The sequence below is a fragment of the Ruditapes philippinarum genome, unplaced genomic scaffold (genome assembly GCF_026571515.1).
Source record: "Ruditapes philippinarum isolate M1 unplaced genomic scaffold, ASM2657151v2 ctg358_1_1_1_1, whole genome shotgun sequence".
NCBI classification, from domain to species: domain Eukaryota; kingdom Metazoa; phylum Mollusca; class Bivalvia; order Venerida; family Veneridae; genus Ruditapes; species Ruditapes philippinarum.
The window spans coordinates 79,069-104,053 of NW_026866557.1; the positions used below are offsets into that span (position 1 = coordinate 79,069).

General features: G+C 34.4%; 1 protein-coding gene across 1 annotated transcript in view; it reads right to left on the bottom strand.

Annotated features, from left to right (window-relative positions):
* The window catches only part of LOC132732878 (uncharacterized), a 75,171-nt gene that overhangs the window by 37,951 nt on the left and 12,235 nt on the right, over nucleotides 1-24,985 (bottom strand). Inside the window, exons 2-9 of the mRNA XM_060719405.1 lie at nucleotides 24,370-24,526; nucleotides 17,580-17,766; nucleotides 12,524-12,598; nucleotides 9,841-9,922; nucleotides 8,384-8,462; nucleotides 7,767-7,914; nucleotides 3,474-3,571; nucleotides 983-1,087 (exon numbers count right to left, since the gene is read on the bottom strand). Of these exons, the coding sequence (XP_060575388.1) occupies nucleotides 983-1,087; nucleotides 3,474-3,571; nucleotides 7,767-7,914; nucleotides 8,384-8,462; nucleotides 9,841-9,922; nucleotides 12,524-12,598; nucleotides 17,580-17,766; nucleotides 24,370-24,508 (913 nt within the window). The 5' untranslated portion in view covers nucleotides 24,509-24,526. The remainder of the gene's footprint in view (nucleotides 1-982; nucleotides 1,088-3,473; nucleotides 3,572-7,766; nucleotides 7,915-8,383; nucleotides 8,463-9,840; nucleotides 9,923-12,523; nucleotides 12,599-17,579; nucleotides 17,767-24,369; nucleotides 24,527-24,985) is intronic.

The window sequence follows — 24,985 nt, forward strand, 5'->3', positions numbered from 1 at the left end:
GATGTTTGCCTGTACAGCTCATCAGTGAATCTGGACACCAGAAAATAATCCATAGGATATGGACAGCAGGACAGACAAGACAGTGACTATATGCTCTCCCTTTGGGGAGCTTTAAAAATCAAAAGGTTTTGAAAAATTAAATTAATATTTTCATGACTTAATTGGCCTTTAAGCATCTAGCTATCTCTTCTCTCTACATGTCACTCATTTCTTCCTGCTTTATAACAAGTAGGTTTTAACAAGATTTTTCAACAAGATTTCATTAATTGACCAACTAATTAAATTCTAATAAATCTGTACTAGCTTGTATTTCACAAGTTACTGCTAAAGCACTATTAAGAGTTAAATATTTCAAAGCCGCACATCTCTCAATCAGTAAACAAGTTACAAACAAAAACATATAAATTTTTTTTCAGAAATGTGTAAATATTCCTACTTCAATGTGACACTGTATGTTTTATGCAAAATATGACTGAATTATTTTAATTACCCTATTTTTATTATTACACTCTTACTAATGGAGTCACTACAATTTCTGCACATCTTTATTCATTAAAGATAGTATCAATTGATAGCGTCTATAGCTACTCGCCTAAACTTTAGTAACAGCTCACCAGTATAAAACTTTAATATTCTTGCATAACTAGATTTAAACATATGCCTAAACTCAGAAAATTCAGCAAAATACAAAGCAAGAAAGTGATTTGTGACAAGTGTGGATTAACTTTTATTATACCATCCTTTAATGTTGAAAGAGACAGCTGTGAAATGTTTATGTCATGTGACCCATTAAAATCATTAATGTCATATAAATTGAAAATATATGAACTACATTTAATATATTTTATTGTCATTGAACATCTGTTCTCACAAAGTGAAAATAAAAACAAATCAACAACTTTCTACTTTAAATTTCTTCATTCATAAAGGACCTAAATTTGTTATTTATCATTGTCTATGTAAAAATGAAACCAAATATAACCTTGGGATTCTGGCGGGGCAATATCAGTGGAGTCCCCTCGGTCCCGCCTCCTCTGGCGCTCATCTTCCCAAAGTGCAGCAAGGCCAGGATTTGTGCCAATGTTTGCTGTAAATACAAAAAATACAAATTAGAAACTTTTTGTCAAAAAGTATTAATTTAAGCCTAACAAAGGGTTGCTTTTTCATACAAAATACTGGTCTATTCCATATATATAGAGGAAGCTTTTATTTATAAGAAGCCCTGATAAAATCACAAACTTCCACAAAATAGGTTTTACTACATCATTAGCCATGATAATTATAAAACTTTAAAGATATACAATGCTCATCTTTGAGTAAAATATTTTTATTGCTGAAATTTATTGAAATCTATAAAATTCTTACTGAATATGTCTTATTTAAATGCAAAATACTGAATTGCATTTTTTATCATAAAAATACAAAATCATAAAATTTACTTTTATTTTAAGTCACAAATGCCATTCAAGTGAAAAGGTTGAGTGCACAGGTAAATGTCAAAATAACTTACAAATTGACATATAATTTGTCCAATTTCAAATTTTACTATAGATAATGTATAGTTCATGTGAACTATATACAGTTTTAAAAATATCATTTGCAAAATTACAGTAAAGTTAAATTTTTAAAAAACAGAGCCAGTCCCTTTTTTAATTTAGGAAGTTTTCATATTTTATTCGGAACATTTTTCATTATCATAATAAATTGTTGAACAATCACCATTATATTAGTCAATCTCTTAAAATAAATACTAAAATGACTTATTCAACCCAACTTGGCAGCAAATAAATGGGCATAATGTCACTTTAGATTTATATATCTTATATAAGGTACAATGGCAACTTTCTAGCTTTACTTGTGAAGGAAGACCTGAGATGCCGCCCCTATGTGCATTATTTCATTCATGAGCGGGCACCGGCGTTGATATTGAATATTCATGAAATCCTGTACAGAATGTCACCCACAATACAAGACCACATGTATTTAAGCTACAGTTAATGTATATAGGTTAGACTGTATACATAATCAATATAAGTAAATCATGACAATTTTCAGGTCACTGAATTTCTATTTCATACCAAACAAATAAAATGGAAAACTATTTTCAAGTAGTCTAGAAATGTAATTAATGTACTTTTATTTCACCACAGTTCATCCACTTTACTTCATAATCAAGCATGTTATCATGTACCAGAAATATTCTGCAAAATCATTATTATTTGTGGGGCACTAATTTTCGTGGATTTCATGGACAGCTCAATCCACAAATTTAAGATAAAACAAAAAATTTATTTTGTCCACTGTATCATTATTTTCATTATGTTTAAAACTATTTGCATTTTACTTTTTCCAACAATCTGACAATGCATGGATTCAAGAACCCACGAAAAAGTCCCTTTTGACAAAACCACTATAGTTAATGCCCACGAAATTAAGTGAATTTACAGGACCATTTAATAAAACCTCTTGCATGGTGTTTCTTCATCAACATTGAAATGTGCCGTGTTTATAACTAAAATCTCTATGTCTTGCATTATTTCTGCATATTTATTAGCATCCTTTCCTCCCAGGCACATTTTGATTGTCTAATGGTTGCCTCTGAGCTTTTACTGTCATCCTGTAGAATTATGTCCATTTTTGTTGGTCTAATATTAACACTGCGTATTATGGAATACTTTCTTCTTTTCCTTTTTATAAGCATGTTATCATGAGAACAAATTTCAATGCCTATAACTAAACATTCGCTGCCACATTTTACTGCATGGTAAATTTACTGACATTAGGTCTTATAACTGAAATAAGTTTGGTTCAGTGGAGCAAATGCACAGTGCTGTTGGAAAAACATGTCAAAATCATTATACACAGTTTCATACACAACATGTGCAGAATGAACTAATTTGAGCAGCGTCACGACAAAACCAACAAAACCAATATAATGGGTTTGCTACCAGCATGGATCCAGACCAGCCTGCGCATCCGCTCAGTCTGATCAGGATACATGCTGTTCGCTATCAGTTTCTCTACTTGTTACAGGGTTTGTAAGCGAACAGCATGGATCCTGATCAGACTGCGCGGATGCGCAGGCTGGTCTGGATCCATGCTGGTCGCAAATGCACTTTGTTGGTTTTGTCGTGACGCGGCTCATTTTACATTGTAGACAATTTAATCTATTAGGAAGTGTTATATTTTAGCCAAGTTACTTTACAACCCCTATAACAATTATAGATTCTTTCATTGGTCAAGTAATGTTTAATATTTTCAGATCTCAACCAGGTTCAAATGAAATCTATGCACAATGCATACACGTCTTTTTATACTGACTAATAGATTATATAACTGCAAAACTTCCATGTAAAGTTATACCTCATATGCAAAACTAATGTGTAATGATATAACTCGAATTACTACTTTATTGCACATATCTTTATTGACATCAGGTTTTAGTGAACATTTTACCATGTTAATGTTCTTACCTCCTACTTCAAGTCTATTAAGAATGTCAGCTGCAACCACATCTACCTCTAGCTCGCATGTACTTAACCTTTCTACACTACCATCAAGGTATAGTTCACTGCAATAAAAGAAACAGACTATATACATATCAAAACTTGTACTAATAGAGGATATTGAATGAGTGTAAGTTCAATACTGAGTTTATTGAAAGAGTTGAATAAAATGAGCCGCACCATGACAAAACCAACGTAATGCATTTGCGACCAGCATGAATGGGACCAGCCTGCACATTCGCGCAGTCTGATCAGGATCCATGCTGTTCGCTATCAGTTTCTCTACTTATGGTAGGATTTGTAAGCGAACAGCATGGATCCAGATCAGACTGTGCGGATGCGCAGACTGGTCTGGATCCATGCTGGTCACAAATGCATTACGTTGGTTTTGTCGTGACACTGCTCCTATTATATTATGCGAGCCTCTGGCTTTATAAATATTCTATTTATCACATATCCAAAATAAAGACCGTTTAAAGCAAAAAAAGTCATTTTTCATTGACGAGCCTATAGTATAACGCTAACATTTAGCGCATCTTTACACTATGTTTGTATGACGCTAATGACGTCACATCAAAATAATATGCACAGCTACGCATAACCATTTTTACAGAGTCACAAAATCGGCACAGGTGTATGATAAATTGCAATATGAAATAGATAAAACACACATTTCAAAATTAAGCAGTCAATAAGAGCACAAACAAATGAAACATGAAGAGACATCAGAGAAACTGGATAACATGCTGATGAAGGGGCCACAAGACAAGAAAACAGACTATAGACACATAAAAGTATAATTCAATGTAACATGAAAACATGAAATGGAAATTGGCTGCTGCATGTATACTTATAATACATAACTGACTTAAATATATCAAGGTTCTAATGTTACAGATTGCCAACATATTATGGAGTGACACCATGCCAATGTCAATAAAACAAGAATGTCAAACGACACATATACCCCCCTTTCTAGCCATTGACTCACATAATTGGTAATTTTATTACAGAAACTTGCCAAAAATGGGTACATGGAAGTGTTCAATTATGGAAAAATCAACGAAAGCCATTTTGACATTTAAGGCCCCTGTGACCTTGACCTTTGACCTAGTGACCCCAAAATCAATAGGGGTCATCTACTTGTGATGACCAATCACTATGTGAAATATGAAGACTTTGTGATACATACTTTTCAAGATAATCAGCGGAAACCATTTTGATATTTAAGGCCCCTGTGACCTTGACCTTTGACCTTGTGACCCCAAAATCAAAAGGTGTCATCTAGAAGTGATGACCAATCTTAGTGTGAAATATGAAGACTTTGTGATACATACTTTTCAAGATAATCAGCGGAAATTATTTTGACATTTAAGGTCCCTGTGACCTTGACCTTTGACCTATTGACCCCAAAATCAATAGGGGTCATCTACTTCTAATGACCAATCACTATGTGAAATATGAAGACTTTGTGATAAATACTTTTCAAGATAATCAGCGGAAACCATGTGGTCTACCGACGGACAGACTGACAGACAGACAGACAGACCGACATTAGCAAAACAATATACCCCCTCTTCTTCGAAGGGGGGCATAATAAATGTACATAAAATTATAATAAACATTTATAGATTTGCATGTGTTGATAGGTATACAGATGTTTGAATAAATGAAGTCAAGAAATGACTTTGACCAACTGACTCGCTGTATAATATACATAGTAATTATAGGCTGACCAATACTAAACATATCATAATAAAGCTGGAAGCTTACTAACAGTACATTTATTATAAAGGCCTTTGTTAAAACTGTCATCTAAAGAAGCACAGATAAATAAATAATTCAATAGTGTGTCATATTTAAGAGAAAGGATTTTTTTGTTGTTGTTGGGTTTAATGTCGCACCAATACAGTATAGGTCATATGGCGACTTCCCGCCTTTACTGGTGGAGGAAGACCTTGGTTTGTTATTTCAGGCACAAATTACCACCGACATTCAGTATGCCAGCCAGATAACTTTCTTACATGAAGAATATGAAGATGCTGGCACAGCTCGAACCTAAGCAGTGAGAGGCAAGTAGTTTGAAGTTAACAACCTTAACCACACTGCCACAGACGCCCCACACTAGATTCAATTTATCAATAATACAAGACCTTTCTCAATGCACAATGCAATGTATAAATAGAAACCAAATAAAAACTAGAAATGTGTCCATAGGACACGGGTGCCCCCACCACGCCACTGTTCTGTCAATCTTATGACTCTAGGTCAAATATTTTTTGAAAACTAAAAATCTTTTTACTAAGTAAAGGGCAAGAACTTTACAAATACTGAATAAATCCCCAAGCAAACCCCAAGTTGAAAATTGCAAATTTATACTACTGTAAGTCAAGGGCAATAACTCTAACAAAACTGAAAAAAATCCACATGCAAAGTCCCAGGTTCATAGCTTCACAGTGATGTGAATCATTATTCCTGTAATTTAGTGATGTTGATCATTATTCCTGTAAAGTTGGTCGATTCTAACTCAAGCACTCAAGCACTCAAGGAACAAATAACAACATAATGAAACAGTTTTTACTAAGTCAAGGGAAATAACTCTACAAATACTGGATAAATCCACAAGCGAAACCCCAGGAGCAAAACTAAATATGCTGAGCAACCTTCCAATAAGGTTTAATGACTCTATGTCAAATCCTTTTTGAGTTACATGCGACACAAGTTGAAAATTGCAAAAATTTTCAAAGTCAAGGGCAATAACTCTAAAAATACTAAATAAATCCAGACAAAAATACCCAGGTGCACAACTACACATGCTGATCAATATTCCTGTAAAGTTTCATGACTCTATGTCAAATCCTTTTTGAGTTACATGCATCACAAGTTGAAAATTGCAAAATTTTACTTAGTCAAGGGCAATTACTCTAAAAATACTAAATAAATCCACACGAAAATACCCAGGTGCACAACTACACATGCTGATCAACATTCCTGTAAAGTTTCATGACTCTAGGTCAAATACTTTTTCAGTTACATGCGACACAAGTTGAAAATTGCAAAATTTTACTAAGTCAAGGGCAATAACTCTAAAAATACTAAAAATATCCAGACGAAAATACCCAGGTGCACAACTTCACATGCTGATCAACATTCCTGTAAAGTATCATGACTCTAGGTCAAATACTTTTTGAGTTACATGCGACACAAGTTGAAAATTGCAAAATTTTACTAAGTCAAGGGCAATAACTCTAAAAATACTAAAAATATCCAGACGAAAATACCCAGGTGCACAACTACACATACTGATCAACATTCCTGTAAAGTTTCATGACTCTAGGTCAAATACTTTTTGAGTTACATGCGACACAAGTTGAAAATTGCAAAATTTTACTAAGTCAAGGGCAATAACTCTAAAAATACTAAAAATATCCAGACGAAAATACCCAGGTCCACAACTACACATGCTGATCAACATTCCTGTAAAGGAGCATGACTCTAGGTCAAATACTTTTTGAGTTACATGCGACACAAGTTGAAAATTGCAAAATTTTACTAAGTCAAGGGCAATAACTCTAAAAATACTAAAAATATCCAGACGAAAATACCCAGGTGCACAACTTCACATGCTGATCAACATTCCTGTTAAGTTTCATGACTCTAGGTCAAATACTTTTTGAGTTACGTGCGACACAAAAGAGAACGGACGGACGGACAAGGGTAAATCTAAATGGGGGCACAAAAAAACACCCACTTAGTGCAGGCAGTCACTAAATGGATGTGGTTCTCAAAAGCAATCAAATATATTTAAGACAGGTAAAACAGATGCTTTTAGTTTGCAAATGTCAAATTGTAACACATTTTAATCATGACTGAAGTGTACTCTGCAATCCAATAAAATTCATTAGTTTTGGTTTTGCAATCCAATAAAAAAATTTCCCATTACGACATAATTATTTTTCTACTCTATTTGGTTAGGTGTCAAGTCACAATGACAATGTGAAAGTAATATCATGATTTTCTTGCTGTCCTGTTCAAGTAGGGACAATGGTTATGCTTGGTCTATTTAAAGTATAAGTAGGCACTTCTATAAACTTCTGTAAGCCAAAAAGGGATAGCATTGGATATGCATCCAGGGGTGACTGGTTCGATCCTATGACAAGGGGTAAACTCTGTGACATGCAGGCTGGCCTTGCTCCATTCTGGTGGCAAAGGCTTATACATAAGGTTCCTGCAGGTTACAAGGTGAATTGTCAAAAATACCTGGGTATGTTCTCATTCTGCCACAACCGCTGTGAAGGCGTCACCGAACCAGATCGGTTCAAAAGTCCTGTAAATGAAATAGGTGTCTTTGGGTCAGATCCAAATCCTTCATCTGACCCCTGGCTTAGTGGCATAACTTCATATTCATCTGTAAATATAGGCATATTTCTATACATAGACAAGAAGGAAAAGAATATACATTAAATATTGTTTTAATAGTTAAAGGAATAAAAAATTTAAATTTGAACTTCTTTTCTTTTTTTGCATAAGAGGGGGTAAGGGGGTGGGAGTTAATCAGAAATTTTACTTTAGGAAATCCTATAGAAAACTGACATGGCTAAAAACTGCATCCTTTTTCTTCATCACTGAAATTTATTTTTTGTCATCTCTACAAATTTTCCATCAATATCTTTCTCAAGATTTCAAGCTGATCAGCTGTCTAAGAAATACAGCTTCCTTTTCCCTACATATTTTCTTTTCTTTAATTTTCTAGACTCAACTGTGGCGAAAATCAATATTGAGACACATAAACATGGAGAATACATGACACTAGTCAAGACAAGAAATTACAAGATTACAAGAGAGAGCGAGAGAAAAGAATTGCAAAAACTTGTTACCGTTTTCTGACTGTCTCCTAAATTTGACGGCAGCTGCATTTATCATATTCATCCCATACAGATTGTAGTCTATAAATAACTGAAATAAACACACAGACAATCCCGGATTAAGTCTATAAATAGATGTAAGAAACACATAGACACTCTGCAATTAATGCTAAAAATAGACTGAAAGAAGCAGACTGACAGGCTTCAGAATTGTTCTATAAATAACTATAAGAAAATATGACAGGCTTGACTGTGTCTAATAATAGAATCAGAAGACACCAACCTCCAATATTGAATTTTGTCTTTAAAACTAATAGCCTCTTGCTGAGTCAACGAAGTTGTGAAAATCAAATTATAATTAATATATAATATAAGATATTTTTAGTGTTTATTGAATATAAAGATATTCACAATAGATATAATGTTTTGCACCTTTTATGCAAAGGTTATCACATTTTCTACTCACTTACTGTTATTCAAAAAGTAAGGTCAGTTTTGACAATTGTGACACATTCACGAATGGTTAATGCTTTATTCATGATTAAAACATCTTATTCCTACATTTCACATTTTACTTATTTTTTTTCAACATGTTCTAAATTTTTATAAAACTTTATACACTATACACTTTATGCACAGTGCTTGAGACTATAAACAAAATTTACACAAAATGTGTCCGTAGGTCAAAGATACCCCAACATTCCATTGTTTTGTCAGTAGGCAGTGTGAAGCAGGACTAACAGGAAAATCTATATGTTGCCCCCCCCCCCCCTTAGTAGTGGGGGCATGAACCTGTCCTGAATAATTGTCTGCACATTAAAGAATTAAAATGCAAGCTTGTAGTGAAATATTATTTTAGTCACTCTCAGATTCTGTTTTAACCTTTCATACCTTACTACTATGCTCTTCACAGAAATCATTTGAATAAGCAACCAAATCAATACTAAGAAACATATGCGACCCTCAGAATTATTATTTCCAGACTTAACACTCCTCTTATCAAGCTAATCATGTAAAAGTAATCACTTTACCCATTTCAGTGCAAGCAGGAATCATTCCCTGCCCTTCCCTGCCCTCCAGTTTAGAGGCTAACTAGTCCCCACTTCTACACAGTGTAACTTCACTGTTGACAGCTCAATTTAATAATGTTAAACAATGAAAACCCTAATAAAATCATCATACTAAAAAGATGATTAAAATTCTGTTTTTGGTTCAGAAGTAGATAAGTAAAAAATTCTTTTCTTTTTTCTTTCCTAATTCTTTTATAATTCATATTAAATTTTGTAAAGAAAAGATTTTGAAAAAGTAGACAGCCAAACACAATGTCAAGGGTTGGAAGTTAAAAAAGAGCTGGAAGATGGGGGTGGGGACAGGAAACAAATATTTCTCTCTCATTTTTTTGGCCTATGGACACTTCCTAAAGGACAAGTCAATTACACAAAGTCAGCGGTTAATGGCTGATTTCTTACCTGTAATGTATAAGGTATATGAGACTCGTGGGGTTGGAAAGGCTTATTTAATACAGCTCCACCAAGTAATAAATCTGCAGCTCTGTAAACATATAAGATTATAACTTATTTGGTATTTATAGAATAAAGATATTTCCTCATATATATATTAGAGACCTAAAAAAATACTTGATCGAAGTATGAGCTTTCAGAAAATTTAAAGCGCTAAAGTCCTTTCCTCGACACAGATTTATTTCCTAAATTAACAAAAAGAATAAATATGTTACTATTCCATTTTATGCATCCTGCATTGTTTCAAAATTCCTTAATTTTGAATTTGTAAAGACACAAAGATGGCCAATATCAGTTCAAAAATTGTCATGAAGAATGCCAATCCATCAAATCACAGACAATTCTAGAGAAAAAAAAGACTAGCGAATGTGCTTTGGCTAATTATCAAACGTAAATCAAACTTGCCACAAAGTTTACGAGTCTTTTTCATAACATCATGTGACAAAATGTTTCTACGAATTTATTGTGGAACAAAGGTATAGTATAACACTGCTGAGCTTGTCATGTATGCACAATTTCAACAACATCAGCAACAAACACATTTTCTGTTCAGTGCAAAATTGCTTAAATATTCAAGGACATTGGAAGGCAAATTTTCCAAGAAATATTTTCTATAAGATGGTATGACATCTATTGTAGCTTCACTTACAGGAAGTAAAATTTTCTAAAAACTTCCTCCTAAGACATTTCATTCACTCAAAAAAGAACCAGTTACCAGACAGGATTTAATGATTTTCATTTGCTGTTGACTTTTTTTTTTTAAATCAATAAACACTCACGCTTGCACCTCATAAAATATAGCTACAAGATTTGCCTGGCTAACACGTTCTACCAAATGTTATTAATTCCATCACTACAGAAGCTCTATATGGGGCAATAAAAAACATTACTTAGCCAGTTTATGGACATTCAATATTTTTGTACAATATACAGTACCTACTGACCATCTAAACAAACCCGATCTTTCAAAATTTTGTTTAAATCAAAGTTTGGTTACGACGAAAGACACATAAGGCTATCAACACAACACACTGTTGAAATACAAAATTAATTTTTTCTTGATCTGATAGAATCTTATGTCAGACCATTGTTCTTTTAAACCTAAATAAAACATTATTAAACCGAAAGGGGGAACAAAAGACCCTATTTGAGAGAGAAGCAGACAGAGAAAACTGCAATATTTACTCTTAGCCACCTAGAGGCGAATGAATCTACCCATGCGGCCAGTGCAGACCAAGATCAACCAGCACATCTGTGTCAACTAATCATGGTCTGCACTGTTAGTTTCTTTTTTTAAAAATCCTAAAACAACTAGAACTGCCACTATCATGGCGTGAATACCTCCGCATACCACTTTGTCAGAATCAACAGTGGCCATTTATAGCTCAAGGACAACCTCCCTGCCAAATCTGAGGTTACTAAGCCAGTGCATTGCTAAGTTATGTATTCTACATGCTTCAAATGTGAAAATCTCTAATCAATACATTGCGGACAGGACATTCTTTAGCAATTGAGAAGAAAAGCTTTTTTTTGTCAAGGTCCCTGTGACCTTGACCTTTGACCCAGTGACCTAAAAATCAATAGGGGTCACCTTATAGTCATGATCAACAACCATGCCAAATATGAAGACTGTGGGTCAAAGGAATCTTAAGTTAATGGATGGACAAACTTTTTGAAGTCAAGGCCCCTGTGACCTTGACCTTTGACCTGGTGACCTCAAAGTCCATAGGGGTCATCTACTAGTCATGACTAACCTCCATGCCAAATATGAATACTGTGGGTCAAAGGAATCTTAAGTTATTTGGCGGACAAGCTTTTTGAAGTCAAGGCCCCTGTGACCTTGACCTTTGACCTGGTGACCTCAAAATCAATAGGGGTCTTCTACTCATCATGACTAACCTCCATGCCAAATATGACGACTGTAAGTCAAAGGAATCTTAAGTTATTGGACGTACAAGCTTTTTGAAGTCAAGGCCCCTGTGACCTTGACCTTTAACCTGGTGACCTCAAAATCAATAGGGGTCATCTACTAATCATGACTAACCTCCATGCCAAATATGAAAACTGTAGGTCAAAAGAATCTTAAGTTATTGGGCGGACAAGCTTTTTTAAGTCAAGGCCCCTGTGACCTTGACCTTTGACCTAGTGACCTCAAAATCAATAGGGGTCATCTACTAATCGTGACTAACCTCCATGCCAAATATGAAGACTAAGGGTCAAAGGAATCTTAAGTTATTGGGCGGACAAGAAAAAACTGACGGACAGCCGGACGGACAGACGGACAAGCTGATTCAAGTATACTCCCCTTACAACTTTGTTGTGCGGGGGTATAATAACTAATGGTTTTGTCCGGATTGAAAGATGGACATGGCTAAAAAAAAATCAGACTAAGACAGCCCAGTGATTTTTCTCACTTAATTCGGAAGAGGCCTGAGCTTCTTGATGGCTAATATTGCTGATTTGGGAAGTAAAAAAGCAGTTATAAGTTCCGATTTTTTCAAAAACTGCATGATTTTAAAGAAAATTCAATTGTGAGGTATGGGAGTCTGTAACGTAGGAAAATCACTGCAGCCTTACTATTCTTTGAATAGCCAAGCTTACAAATAAACTTTTTATATTTAAATTTACTTACTTTTTGATCATACTTGGGTTATAGAAATATATCTTCAGAAACTGCTGCTCCTTGTCGTGGTAGCCATACATTGATCTAAAATATCAAATGAGCCGCGTCACGATAAACCAACGTACTGCGTTTGCGACAAGCATGGATCCAGACCAGCCTGCGCATCCGCGCAGTCTGATCAGGATCCATGCTGTTCGCTATCAGTTTCTCTACTTGTTATAGGGTTTTATAAGCGAACAGCACGGATCCTGATCAGACTGCATGGATGCGCAGGCTGGTCTGGATCCATGCTGGTCGCAAACGCATTATGTTGGTTTTGTCATGACGTGGCTAAAATTATTTCACATTAATTTACAATATATTCAAGTCTTGACTTTAATGGGATTTTTTTCTTTACTGCACTTCTTGTTTAATTCAATACAGATTGTCACCACCCCCATATAAGTTATTCATATATTATAATACAAATGTACCACGATTAAGAAAACCTGTACTTGTTCATGTTTTGTAACTCTTTCATTCCTTTTTTTTATGAGTAAAAAACCTTACAACAGCATAAAAACTGTAAGTAAAGTAAGAATACTGGCAACTTTAATATCTTCTTTTTTAGAAGCCTATAGAAAATAACAACAAAAAAAACGAGCAGGCACCATTCAAACTTTATATTACAATACACCAGACGCAGAGGTGGGGAAAAAATTCATCAAAATAATAAATTTGCTACCAAACTTGGATACAGACTGAAAATTATAACCTCAAAAACAGGTGGAAGTTTTGTGGGAATTTACTTTGTCAAAGAGGGATGGTCTCTTGTTCAAAATACACGAGAAGTTGTCAGCTGCAATTATAGATAATTTGTTCCAGTGCACAGTGAATTGATTACAAGGATGATCTGCCTAGTTTTAACAACACAGAGAAAAAAATCTGAATTAATGATGAATTTGCAACAAGTTAAAACCGTCTTAAATCCTTTATTCGCACAGAATTTACTAGAGAATTTGAAATATTCTGGTGAGAATGGAAGTTTTTATTCCCTACTGAATACTGAAATGTATTCCTTTCTCTTGACTAAGAACTGTTTGTCCTTATGTAAATACGAGGGAATCCAGTATCTTTTACATCATTTATAAAACAGGGTTCTTCATTTGCCTTCCATTTATATAACCAATCACACAAAATTAGACAGAAAACATAGCTGAATTATCTATAATTTTCAGAAGTTCACTTAAATTAAAACTTAACCTGCTGAATTTCTTAAATGAACTTGTCCAGCATTTATTTTTAAACTATCAAAAATAAATTTTGTTGAATATTTGTATTTCAGTTTGGTCAGCAAACAGTTTAGAGCATGGTTCGACTGCAGGGATATGCAGACTGGCCTTGCTCTATACTTGTGGCAAAGACTGATACCTTTCGGTAACATAAAACCACAAATCTTTTGTGACTATGGACTTAAACATCTTGAATGCTAGTAGCCTGCCTGCAAACTATTTGCTGCTCAATCTTTTAATGTTGGTCATGAAATCCCTGCAAATAATAATGAACTGTTCCAAAATGAAAACAAAACAAATCTATTCTGCCAAAAGAGAATTACTCCCATTTTAATCCCGGGGTACACACAAACTTATACAGTAACTATATCAATAATAATGGTAACAAGTTCAGATAACTCTATTTGAATGTTTGTGCATTGTGAAGTTTTAACTGTACAAGTTTGGTTGTACTCCGGGACTAGATCAATTACCGTGCAGCGGATTAAAATCTTTTCAGCAGGCCAGGTTTTGAAGACTTACTACATGTACATATCATAAGTAAAAACTTAGAAGGCATATTCTGACATAATTCTTGTACACTGAATAGATACTAGTTTTCTAGGTTGGTTCATTAAGTTTTCATTCCAGACAGAAAATGACAATCAACATAATTGTATCTACTTTCACTGACAACAATGACATATTACTATCATAATTCAGTAGTAACAATACACGAATGATTTATAATTCAATTATCCTTTAAAATGGTACATCCATTTGACCTATTTTGTTCAATTTTATCTTCCTTTAACCTTTAACCTACTGATACCATAAGTGATTAACCTTTGCCACCAATATAGGGACAGTATGAGGATGTTCTATTCTGTTGGCTAAGAAACATCATAAATATTCATATCCCCAATACTGATAATGGACTGTTCCAAAGATTTGAGCTAGCCAATTCTAGTTAAGAAAATTCAGAAGATTACGGTTAAATCATCAAGTAAACATTTACATGACCTGGAACAATAAAACTCCTGTCACAGAACAATATTAAAACTTATGTATGAACAAAACATCGACTAACTTGATAGACGATATATCATATTATAATTTATATCATAAATTAATTTATGACAACTAGTAATTATAAATATTTCCTTATTTGAAGTCTCTGTGGCCCTAAAGTTCAAGTGATATACTTCAAATCACCTGCCACACTTACTGCTATAGGTTCAAATCCCAGCAGGGACGTTGGGATTCTTTCATGATGTGAGCCAGCTATTCAGCTAACTTATCAATGGCAGATTTGTGGTTCTACTCAGATGACCACTTGTGACAGAAATCATGGAAGGGACGGGTTCTACTCAACTGACCACTCATGCCTATAATCATGCACAGAGCGCACCTGAGATATCCCCCCCCCCCATTGATAAGGCTAGAATGTTGCAGTATCACATTTAAAAGTAGATATCAAATAGATAATATAACTATTCGTGGATGTAATTTCAATACTTATGATGGCAATTAAAATGTAACATATAGAAGTCAATATATGCAAAATTTCCACTTTTTCCACCAGTGTTTATGACCCAAAATGATGACAAAAAGGCCTGTTAATGAAATCAGTTTTCACCTAAAACAGCAAGTGGGTCTAATCTCTATTGGTAAAGTTAACAGAGCTTTAATATCATTTTACCATATACAGACTATAAAATGAAGGATGAATTGCAACTTTATTGTATCTTATTCTTTCCATTCACTGATTAATGTATTAAACCCCCAGATTAACATTCCCCAGGTGAATTCCACCCATGCAACTGGTGCAAACCAAAATCAGACGGCCTATCATTGGTGTCTGATCCACAGGCGGCAGTATCAGTGTTTGGACACCCCACCCCTATCTGCCCCTGGACCCCTACTACAACCCTGAAAAAAAATTCAACACTCTAAGGCTTACTATAAGGTACCAAATACAAAACCACCGATGAAATTATATAAAAAAAAAAATTTTCCACTATCAAAATTATAGTTATAGAAAGGTGTAAAGCCTACTATATGTCCATTTGCCAAACAATGTGGAACACGGGAAATCGTCGTTTCGGCGACTGAGGCGCATTCCGGCGGGATTTCGCTGCATCATTCATTAACATTATTAAAAAGAACTAGAATTCCTCAGTTTATGTAATTCAAGTCCAACGAATATCACTATCATTCCGATTTTTTCTGTTTCACGGTATTTTTTTAATTGTCGTAGCCATTTTGCAGTCTGATACCTGGGTTGAAATACGCGATCTGATTGGACGAGCCAAATTGGACGTCCAATCAGATCGCGTATAACACACAGGTATCAGAATCCAAAATGGCAACGACAAGTCAAAAATTACCGTGAAATAGAAAAAATCGATAGAATATTGATATTCATTGGACTTGAATTAAGTAAGCTGTGGAATTCAAGTTCTTTTTATTGATGTAAATGAATGATGCAGCGAAATCCCGCCGGAATGCGCCTCAGTTGCCGAAACGACGATTTCCCGTGTTCCACATTGTTTGGCAAATGGACATATAGTAGGCTTTACACCTTTCTATAACTATAATTTTGATAGTGGAAAATTTTTTTTTTTTATATAATTTCATCGGTGGTTTTGTATTTGGTACCTTATAGTAAGCCTTAGAGTGTTGAATTTTTTTTCAGGGTTGTAGTAGGGGTCCAGGGGCAGATAGGGGTGGGGTGTCCAAACACTGATCGCCTGTGTCTGATCATGGCTACACTGTTAGCTAATTTTGGTTTTTCCCCTAAAAACAATGAATGGCTTTGTCCAGATTGAAAGATGGACAAGTCCATTTTAGATATTTAGCATTGTCAGGGTTAAAGAACAATATATAATCATCAATGTTTACATTGTCAACTAATGTGTATCATGTGATACACATAACAGGTAATGATGATCCACAATGAATCTCTCCTATTGAATTAATTTGGATAAACCACAATTCATCAGGTAACCTACTTACCCATGTGTAAGATTACCAAAATAAGTGTGAAACAGATTCATGACAAAATTGCACGATGTATTTAGTGCATGAATTTATATATTCATGCACAATATATACTTTATTTATTTTATGTATATAGTGGATTAATTTTCTTTGATCCCATGAAATACTGTACTTTCCTCAATGCATCATATAATAAACATCTTAAGTGACTTTAACAACTAGTGAATGAAGCCTTTCAACTAAATATTTCATTACACAGAAGTGAATTTTTGTGTGTGCTAAGGACAACCAAATACTTGTTCTTGCATGCAGATTATCTAGTGAACTTCCTTGATTTTTTTTTCTCCATTTTACACATCTCTGCTCTATAACTGTCTCAAAACCTTTTTCTTATCAATGATTCATTTTGATCGGCATCAAAGTATAAATTGACAGTTCAGACCTTTAAGATTTTGCGAACAACTTCCCAAGGTTATAGTCAGTGTGTTGTGAGCTAAAATTCATATCATATTTAACCCTTAGCCAGCTGGTGGCAAAACACTACCTATCTGACTAGTGCAGACCAAGATCAGCTGGTCCGCACTGTTTGCTATTCGCTCGGTTTATACTTTGGAATTTTCCTTAGAATTAAGAAAGGTGGGTTGTTTTTGTTTTTTGTTTTCAGACTGAGAATATGGACATTTTAGATATTCAACATGGTAAGGGGTTAATGTAGCTGTTACATGGGTAATAAATCAATACATTTCTCCTTAAATAAAATTTTTGTTTCCATTTTTTTTTAATTATTTCACATATATTATAAGTATACTTACTTCCCAGAAACCAGCACTATCTTGTATACATGCTGTATATTTGCTTGACTGTGTCCCTGGGCAACATTGATGGCTTTGTCAAGACTCGTCGCAAAGTGCCGTAAATACCGATCCCATGGCACTGTCCCGTCATATGGCACATAAAGGTACGGGAACACTCCATGAACATGCATGCATGTTTTCTGACCTGTAATTACATAACATATACATGAGCAAGTTGCTAGTTAAATAAAAAGACTAGAGAGTTACATTTTAAATATTACTTTACAAACACTGAACTTTGCCCCACCTACAGTCTTCAAGAGTTGTCCTGATGTAATAATATGCATTCAAGGTCATCATGGTGTGTTGTGCTGTATATGTATCACGGTTCAGAACTGTTCACTATTTAGGGGAAATGTATAAGCAGCCAAAGAGCTCAGTCGGTAGAGCAGCGGTACGGTATTCTGAGGGTCCCGATTTCACATCCCAGTCAGGCTGCACATTTTTCTAACCCTGTGACATTTGGCGCCCAACATGGGACCGTGACTGAATATAGCTCAGATTTAATTTACATTGCTCTGTAACTCTGTGAAATTCTAGGACAAATTTCAATATAGCAGCGGAGAATGTCACGCTTCTGAACTGTTCACTTTTTCGGGGAGATGATGTGTAAGCCACCAGATAGCTCAGTCGGTACGGTATTCAGAGGGTCCTGGGTTTGAGTCCCGGTCAGGCTGCACATTTTTCTCACCCTGTGACATATGAACAAAAGTCATGAAACAGAAAAATCACTTTAAGGGGGTGTGGCCTTAACTACAGACAGTTCCAACTTCAACTTAGCATTACAGACCTTTTATGAATATATACATGATTGTAAAATAAAATCTTCGATCCTCTCATATCTCTAAAAGCTGTATTCTGAGAGAAATTCTAGCATCCATTCTATATATAATACAAAATGTGGTCAATAATTTTCCTCTTTTTTTTTTACTATCTCCAGGAAGAAAAAAAAACGAGAGTAGTCATGTGTCTGAGACCTCTATGGGGATTAATGACAATGATTACTCCAGGCAATTAGTTTCACAGAGATGTACCAACCAGGGAGGCTTCTGCCTGCAGAATTATGTCTTAATATTCCTTTGTCCTCCAATTCCTATCTTGCAAATCAGCTATCATACAAATCAAAACTTGCCAAATATTTACAAGGGAGCAGTTTTCTACACAGCTAATTTTTGTTCATACTGGCAACACAGAAAAAATATATTGATGCTTGAAAACTGAGGCAGAAGTTCTCTCGCCACAGGAAAATGAAACAATTTCCATATGAACTACCAGCAGAATGAAAGAGAGCAATTTGAGTGTCAGGGGAGTGTATTGTAACAGACAGCCAATTATCAATCATTAAGAACCTCTAGAATAGACGGTATGCCACAAAACTTCATGCAACATGAACTTTGTATCATATTACACTATAAACCTGCTCAAAACCAAAAGTGATTTGTCACCAGTATAGTACCAGGCCAGCCTGCACTGACTGTGTAGTCTGACCAGGCTCTTTAAATTTGGAAGCTCAACTATTTGTATTAAAATCCCCTTTAACTTTGAATGGACTGTTCCAATTCAAAGCAAGACAAATCCATTATAGAAATTCAGCAGGTTGAGGGATTATAGCTCTTTAAATGCCAGACACAACAGTTATGTACAAAGACTGGTCCACTTGAACTTTCACATACTCTAAACCAGTCTGTATAATTTTCATATTTTGAAATTTGCAGTCTGACATTTAGACTTTGTATAATCATAAGCCTGCTAAATTTTTATCATTTCTATTTTTGCATATCCCTAAAAGTAACAATGGACTCTTCCAGGTTCAAAGCCGGATGAATCCATTATTAAAATTTAGCTGGTTCATACTATGGAAATTCTAGCCTAAAAATAGAACTCCTGTTTGTCAGTTTCTTTACTATTATCAGTATCATTGGAGACGAGGTTAAAAAAAAAAGCTGTAAACACTCTGACTATACAACTTCCTTATTGGCCCAGAGTAAAAAAAATTAACAATTCAATTCATCAACTTTAATTGAAAATGCTTGTCTTTAGGTAATCAAACTGCTTTGAAAACATCAGTGAGCTTTTTGTCCATAGGTCATTTTGCACATCAAGACTTTATGCTAGCCAATTAGGTGCCTTTTGTTGTGAACAGTTGCCAAAATCAATGTATTGTATCCTCGATATTTGCCTATAATCTTCATTACAGAATCTGACTTTTTCAGGCTAACATTGGATGCCAAACATTTAAATGAAATGATCACAGATGTGCCCAAAAAAAATTAAAACATTTAGATAATTCTTCTCAATTTCTGATATAGGCAATTAAAAACTTAAGGGATTTCAGGAATACAAAAAAAAGAAAGAAGATTTTTTAAAAAAGTTTTGTTTTATTAAATGTTTTGTTGAAGTTTAAGTCAGGCCAACTCTGTGAAGGTCAAATAGCGACTTGCCAGTTTTTATGGTGGAGGGAGACCTCCAGTGCCCTTACGTTTGTTATTTCAGGCATAAGCTTCCTCATGTGAAATAATCGTAATTCCCTATTAGAATTCGAACCCATGGTTGTTAGGGACAAGTGATTTGAACTCTCTCTCAACTACGGAGGCCCCTTAAAAAGTTATAAGATTATAGTGACTGACTGCACGCCAGACAGGTACATGTAACACTCACAAAAAAAAAAACTGACAATATATAACACATATCTGCAGTTTTCTTTGATATGTTTTATTTGTGGTTACCGGTCTATTTTTAGTCTATCTTTGGCCAACAACTATTTGCATTCTTAATAATGACTAATTTCTTTATTGTATAGAAAGCTCCTCAAAATGCATAATCATACATGCATAAAATCAGATTTCAAATCTTTTGACCTTGAACATGTTCTATTTCTTTAAATCATACTATGTTAAAAAGGAAGTAAATATAGTTAATTACTTGTGTGCTTTTCACAACAAAACATGCAAATTTTTTAAAAAATCTTTCTTTTTTTTTTACTTTTGTTTTCGTTTATCTTGGTAGGATCTTGAAACTGCTATAAAAAGCAAACATATGTGTCATGTTGACAAGACAAAAGAAACTTATTGGAAAAAATAAACATTGTAAGTCTCTTATTTTTGTCATAATGAGGGGATTCTGTCTGCTTTTGCATTATAGTAGTAAAACATAAAAAAAACTTGTTGCCAAGAAAAAAAATTGACCAGCATTTTGACTGATAATCTCACTAAAATGACAATGGTTTATACATGTACACATGATGCATGTTGCTAGACAAAAATCTGACAACTGACAATAATTTCTGGTTTGAAGCAGGTGCTAGGAGTGCTGCATATTTTAATTTTCAATCCAATACATACTTGTTTCCCAATAAACTATTGACAGGTGCTCTGTATAATAGCAACAGCTAAAGAATGGGAATTATTATTGACTTGTGCAATAAACCCTTAAATTTGCCCTTAACCTGCTGAGAATCTGTAAGTGAAAGGCCTTTGCTACCAATATAATGCTAGGCCAGACTATGGTAATGGTACATGTAGTTCAATTCTTGTATGTTGGTACTGAATTTCCATATGTATGCGCAAACCCATTACACAAATTCAGTTAAATCAAGGCTACATAATAACAGCAGCCTCATAATAAATATATCATGAACTCCAACAATTTACATGTATATTTGCCAGAAAAAAAATCTGACAAACTGTTGTCAGGCGGATTGAACTTACTAATCACAGTGGCATTTTACAATGTTCATACACCCACAAGTACCACCAGGTTTGTTGTTTTTTTTTTTGCTCCTCTACAATTTTTTTTTGCTCGGAATGCATTCAAGCTTATTTCTCTCTTATTTCTACAAACCACACACACTCTCACCCACACTGAGGGAGACTTGTGAGTAGAAATCAATAAGTTGCTTTCCAGATTAAAAATTCATTCAGTCTCTACTCTTCTTACTCAGAATACCCTTTGAATAAAGTATACTATAATCTGACACTTTTGCTAAATCTGTATTTCTATGAAATTCCAGAATTCTTGAAAATTCTACAGTATAAAACTGAAATCACTTCTTCTTTTTTATATTCTGCTGTACATAAACGAAACACATGCAAATAATCTTTGTTCCCATGTCAGAAATGCACAAATTTTTGGCAACCACAATTACACAAGACTCCATCTTTCTATCCCATCAAGTTTCTGGTAATAATTGAGAAGAAACCTACAGACAGGGTGTGCTCAACTGATAATCTCTAGAAATATATATATAAGTTGGAATCAAAGAACTTTACAATTCAGTGTGAAAAAAAAAGGAAATTATAATATCTACATCCAATATAGTGAGTTTATACTAAATCTCTCAGACTCTGACACAGACACTTGGGGTTTGGAGCTCAAAACGCCTTCAAAATCCAAATAAAATGCAAATTTGTCAATCCCAGCACATGTACTGATCATATATATCAAAAAAACTTAATATAAGCCGTTTTGAAAAAAATTCATATTTATCTATAATTATTATAGCCTCTCACAAGTACAAAATTTTCTTGGCGATGAGGGGGACTCCGCCCCCCTTCAATCCCCCCAAACAGAAGGGGGTACATCCCCCTTCTGGCAACCCCCTGATGTATCTTTTGGTTGGGGCCGCGCCGAAAAAGAGGTCATTTTTTTTAACAACATTTCTCAAACAAAAACAAGTGTTGGGGGCCTAAATAAGGCATTTTTTCACCATTTGAGACAATAAAAAGTGGGGGGGGGGGGGTGAAAAGTCGTTAAAAGGCGTGTATATAACGTAATGGGTTAAAGAACAATTTGTTTGTCAAAAACTAACTAGTACTTTACTTACCAAAACAAAATACATAAACAGACTGAATTGTTTTCTTTCTTCTGAGGCTTGGAGGTCAAGAGAGAAACATGTATGGTTTTTTTTTTTTTGGAAGCATTGAGTTTGTGGGTTATGATTTAGTAAATTTTTGATATTCACAGTGGCCTATGCTGGTGCAGTTTGGCCAGATTTCTATTCATGCTCAATTTATTACATTTATTTCCTTTCAGCAATGATCAATCCAAAGTCAAAAGTAAAACAGTCCATTAAAACCCTTAAGATTAATAATGGGACAGTTCCAGATCTGCAAAGTAGGACTAGTTCATTAATCAAAATAGGGCAAACATGAAATCATGTTATGTAAGTTAACTTTAACCATGCCACAAATAAACATGACCTAGTACTGTATAACATACACTGACTATAGTTGGGAGGTTTAAATGAGATATTAATAAACAGGTAGCCTAGTCTGACAGTGAAGTAAATAAACAGATACAGATACATGTAATATAACCTGTGTGAAACAAACTTACTTCTTCAATATTAAAAGTGCTGTTAACTTTCTAATATATGTAAAATTAACAGAAAAAAATCTTGACCTAAATACTGAAATCACATATTACATGCAAAATGCAAATTAAGTGACATACAGATTGGTATGGTACAATACATTAAATATCTGACCCACATATTGTTTTGCACTATTAGGGATATGAAGTAACCACCAAAATGCCCTATATACAGCACAACATGTAAGTAACCCCCCCCCCCCCCCACCTCAAAATTCTTTCTTTGTTAATTGACAAAATGGATTACTAAAACAGATTTTGAGTTGTCTGGTTTAATGTCCTAACATCTTTGTAAATGTTAATTTCACACACAGACTTTCCATCATTTATAGTGGGGCAAGGTCTTAAGTGCCACTATATCTATGTTGGGCATAAGTAAAACCATCAATATACCATAATTTGAGCTACACAACATAAGTAATCCTGGTTTTGCTGGTTTACTCCTTAGACAAGGCGAAATTTCTCTACGAATAACACTAGAATGGGTTAGGGATTACAAAAACTTGAGACAGCAATATCAGTGTGAGCTTTTACAAGCAATTTAAATGACAAATAAACAAGTTACAGATATTTTGTTGTTTTTTTTTATAAGAAAATATTTCAAAAATCAATCAACCCAATTTTTCATCAGGTGTGAATTATTTGCACTGAGCAAGTTACAGCTAAATGCAGGTAATCAAGTGTTGACAAAGCATTTAAACATTAGCTAATTTTATATAAATTATTTTGCTTCATCTTTCAACTTGATTAAACATTAATGTTTTAAAAGATGCACATCTACATGTACTATGAGTATGTACTTATAAATTTGCTGTAACACAAGTTCAACTTTATGTACTTTAAACTCAAGAAGATAGTATCATTTTCTTAGAAATTTGAATATTCTCCTTGGCCAAAAAGCAGAACAAACCAGGGAAAATACATATTTAGTTTCATTTGACTGAACATTTTAGTAAAGTTGCTCCTGAAGTGTCAAGTTCATTTCACATTGAAATAATATACAGCACTACCTGGGCAGAGCAAGTTAAAATTTTGTTTGTTGCTGACAGGTGTTGTTCTGGAGAGCTTTAATTCATATGATAAGTATTTGATTCTGTTGTAAAGAGGTAGTTGCTCTTCAAAGGGCTACTTCTGAGGTTACACTGTGATTCCCAACAATTTAAACTTAAGTAGACAATTTAAAATTATACACTGACCTTTGTAACATATTGCACTTATAATGCAGTGTTTCTTAAAAAAAAAATGCCTTTAAATAAAATAGATCTTTTATGTTACTTCCTTATAATCAAAGCAGTCATTTTGGCTGAAACATGACATTTCTTTCCGTTAATATGCAACTAATTCACAGTTAAATGTATTTGTAATTTTCATTACATACCTGCTGGTGTTGAACCGAATATCCTCACAACCGGAACTTTCTTTACCTCGGAGCATCGCTGTTCGGCATAATGTACATCCAGACCCCTAACGGGCGCGGACATATAATGGTCAGTGGATACTATCCGCACTGAAAACATCTTCAACTAGCTTCCATCCTGAAAATAAATGTAAATTTTTATGACTTGAAGGTTACATGTAAAGCTTAAATTCAAATGTGACAATTACAAAACACAATGTATAGAAATGTATGGTAGGGAAATATGATCTCAAAAGAAGTACATACATGTGATATACTATAATCTGCAATCAATGTGTGAGGAAAAACAATGAAGTCTGTTGGGTTTAAATTTTTATCCCACCCCCTCCCCCTCCCCCCTTTAATTCATACACTAGGCTTCACTTACTTTGCAGTTTGGAACTGTCCAATGCTACTTTAGGGGATTTCAAGACAAGAATCTAACGAAAATTTATCTCTAAATTAGAGACAATATAGAGATGCAAGCCAATTTGGCTCTATAAAGGTCACACAGTTTCATCCCAGCTTTGTCGCAAACTTTTTCGATTGGGAATTTTTATCCGAGAAATGGATAAAAGATATCATAATTTATTGATTG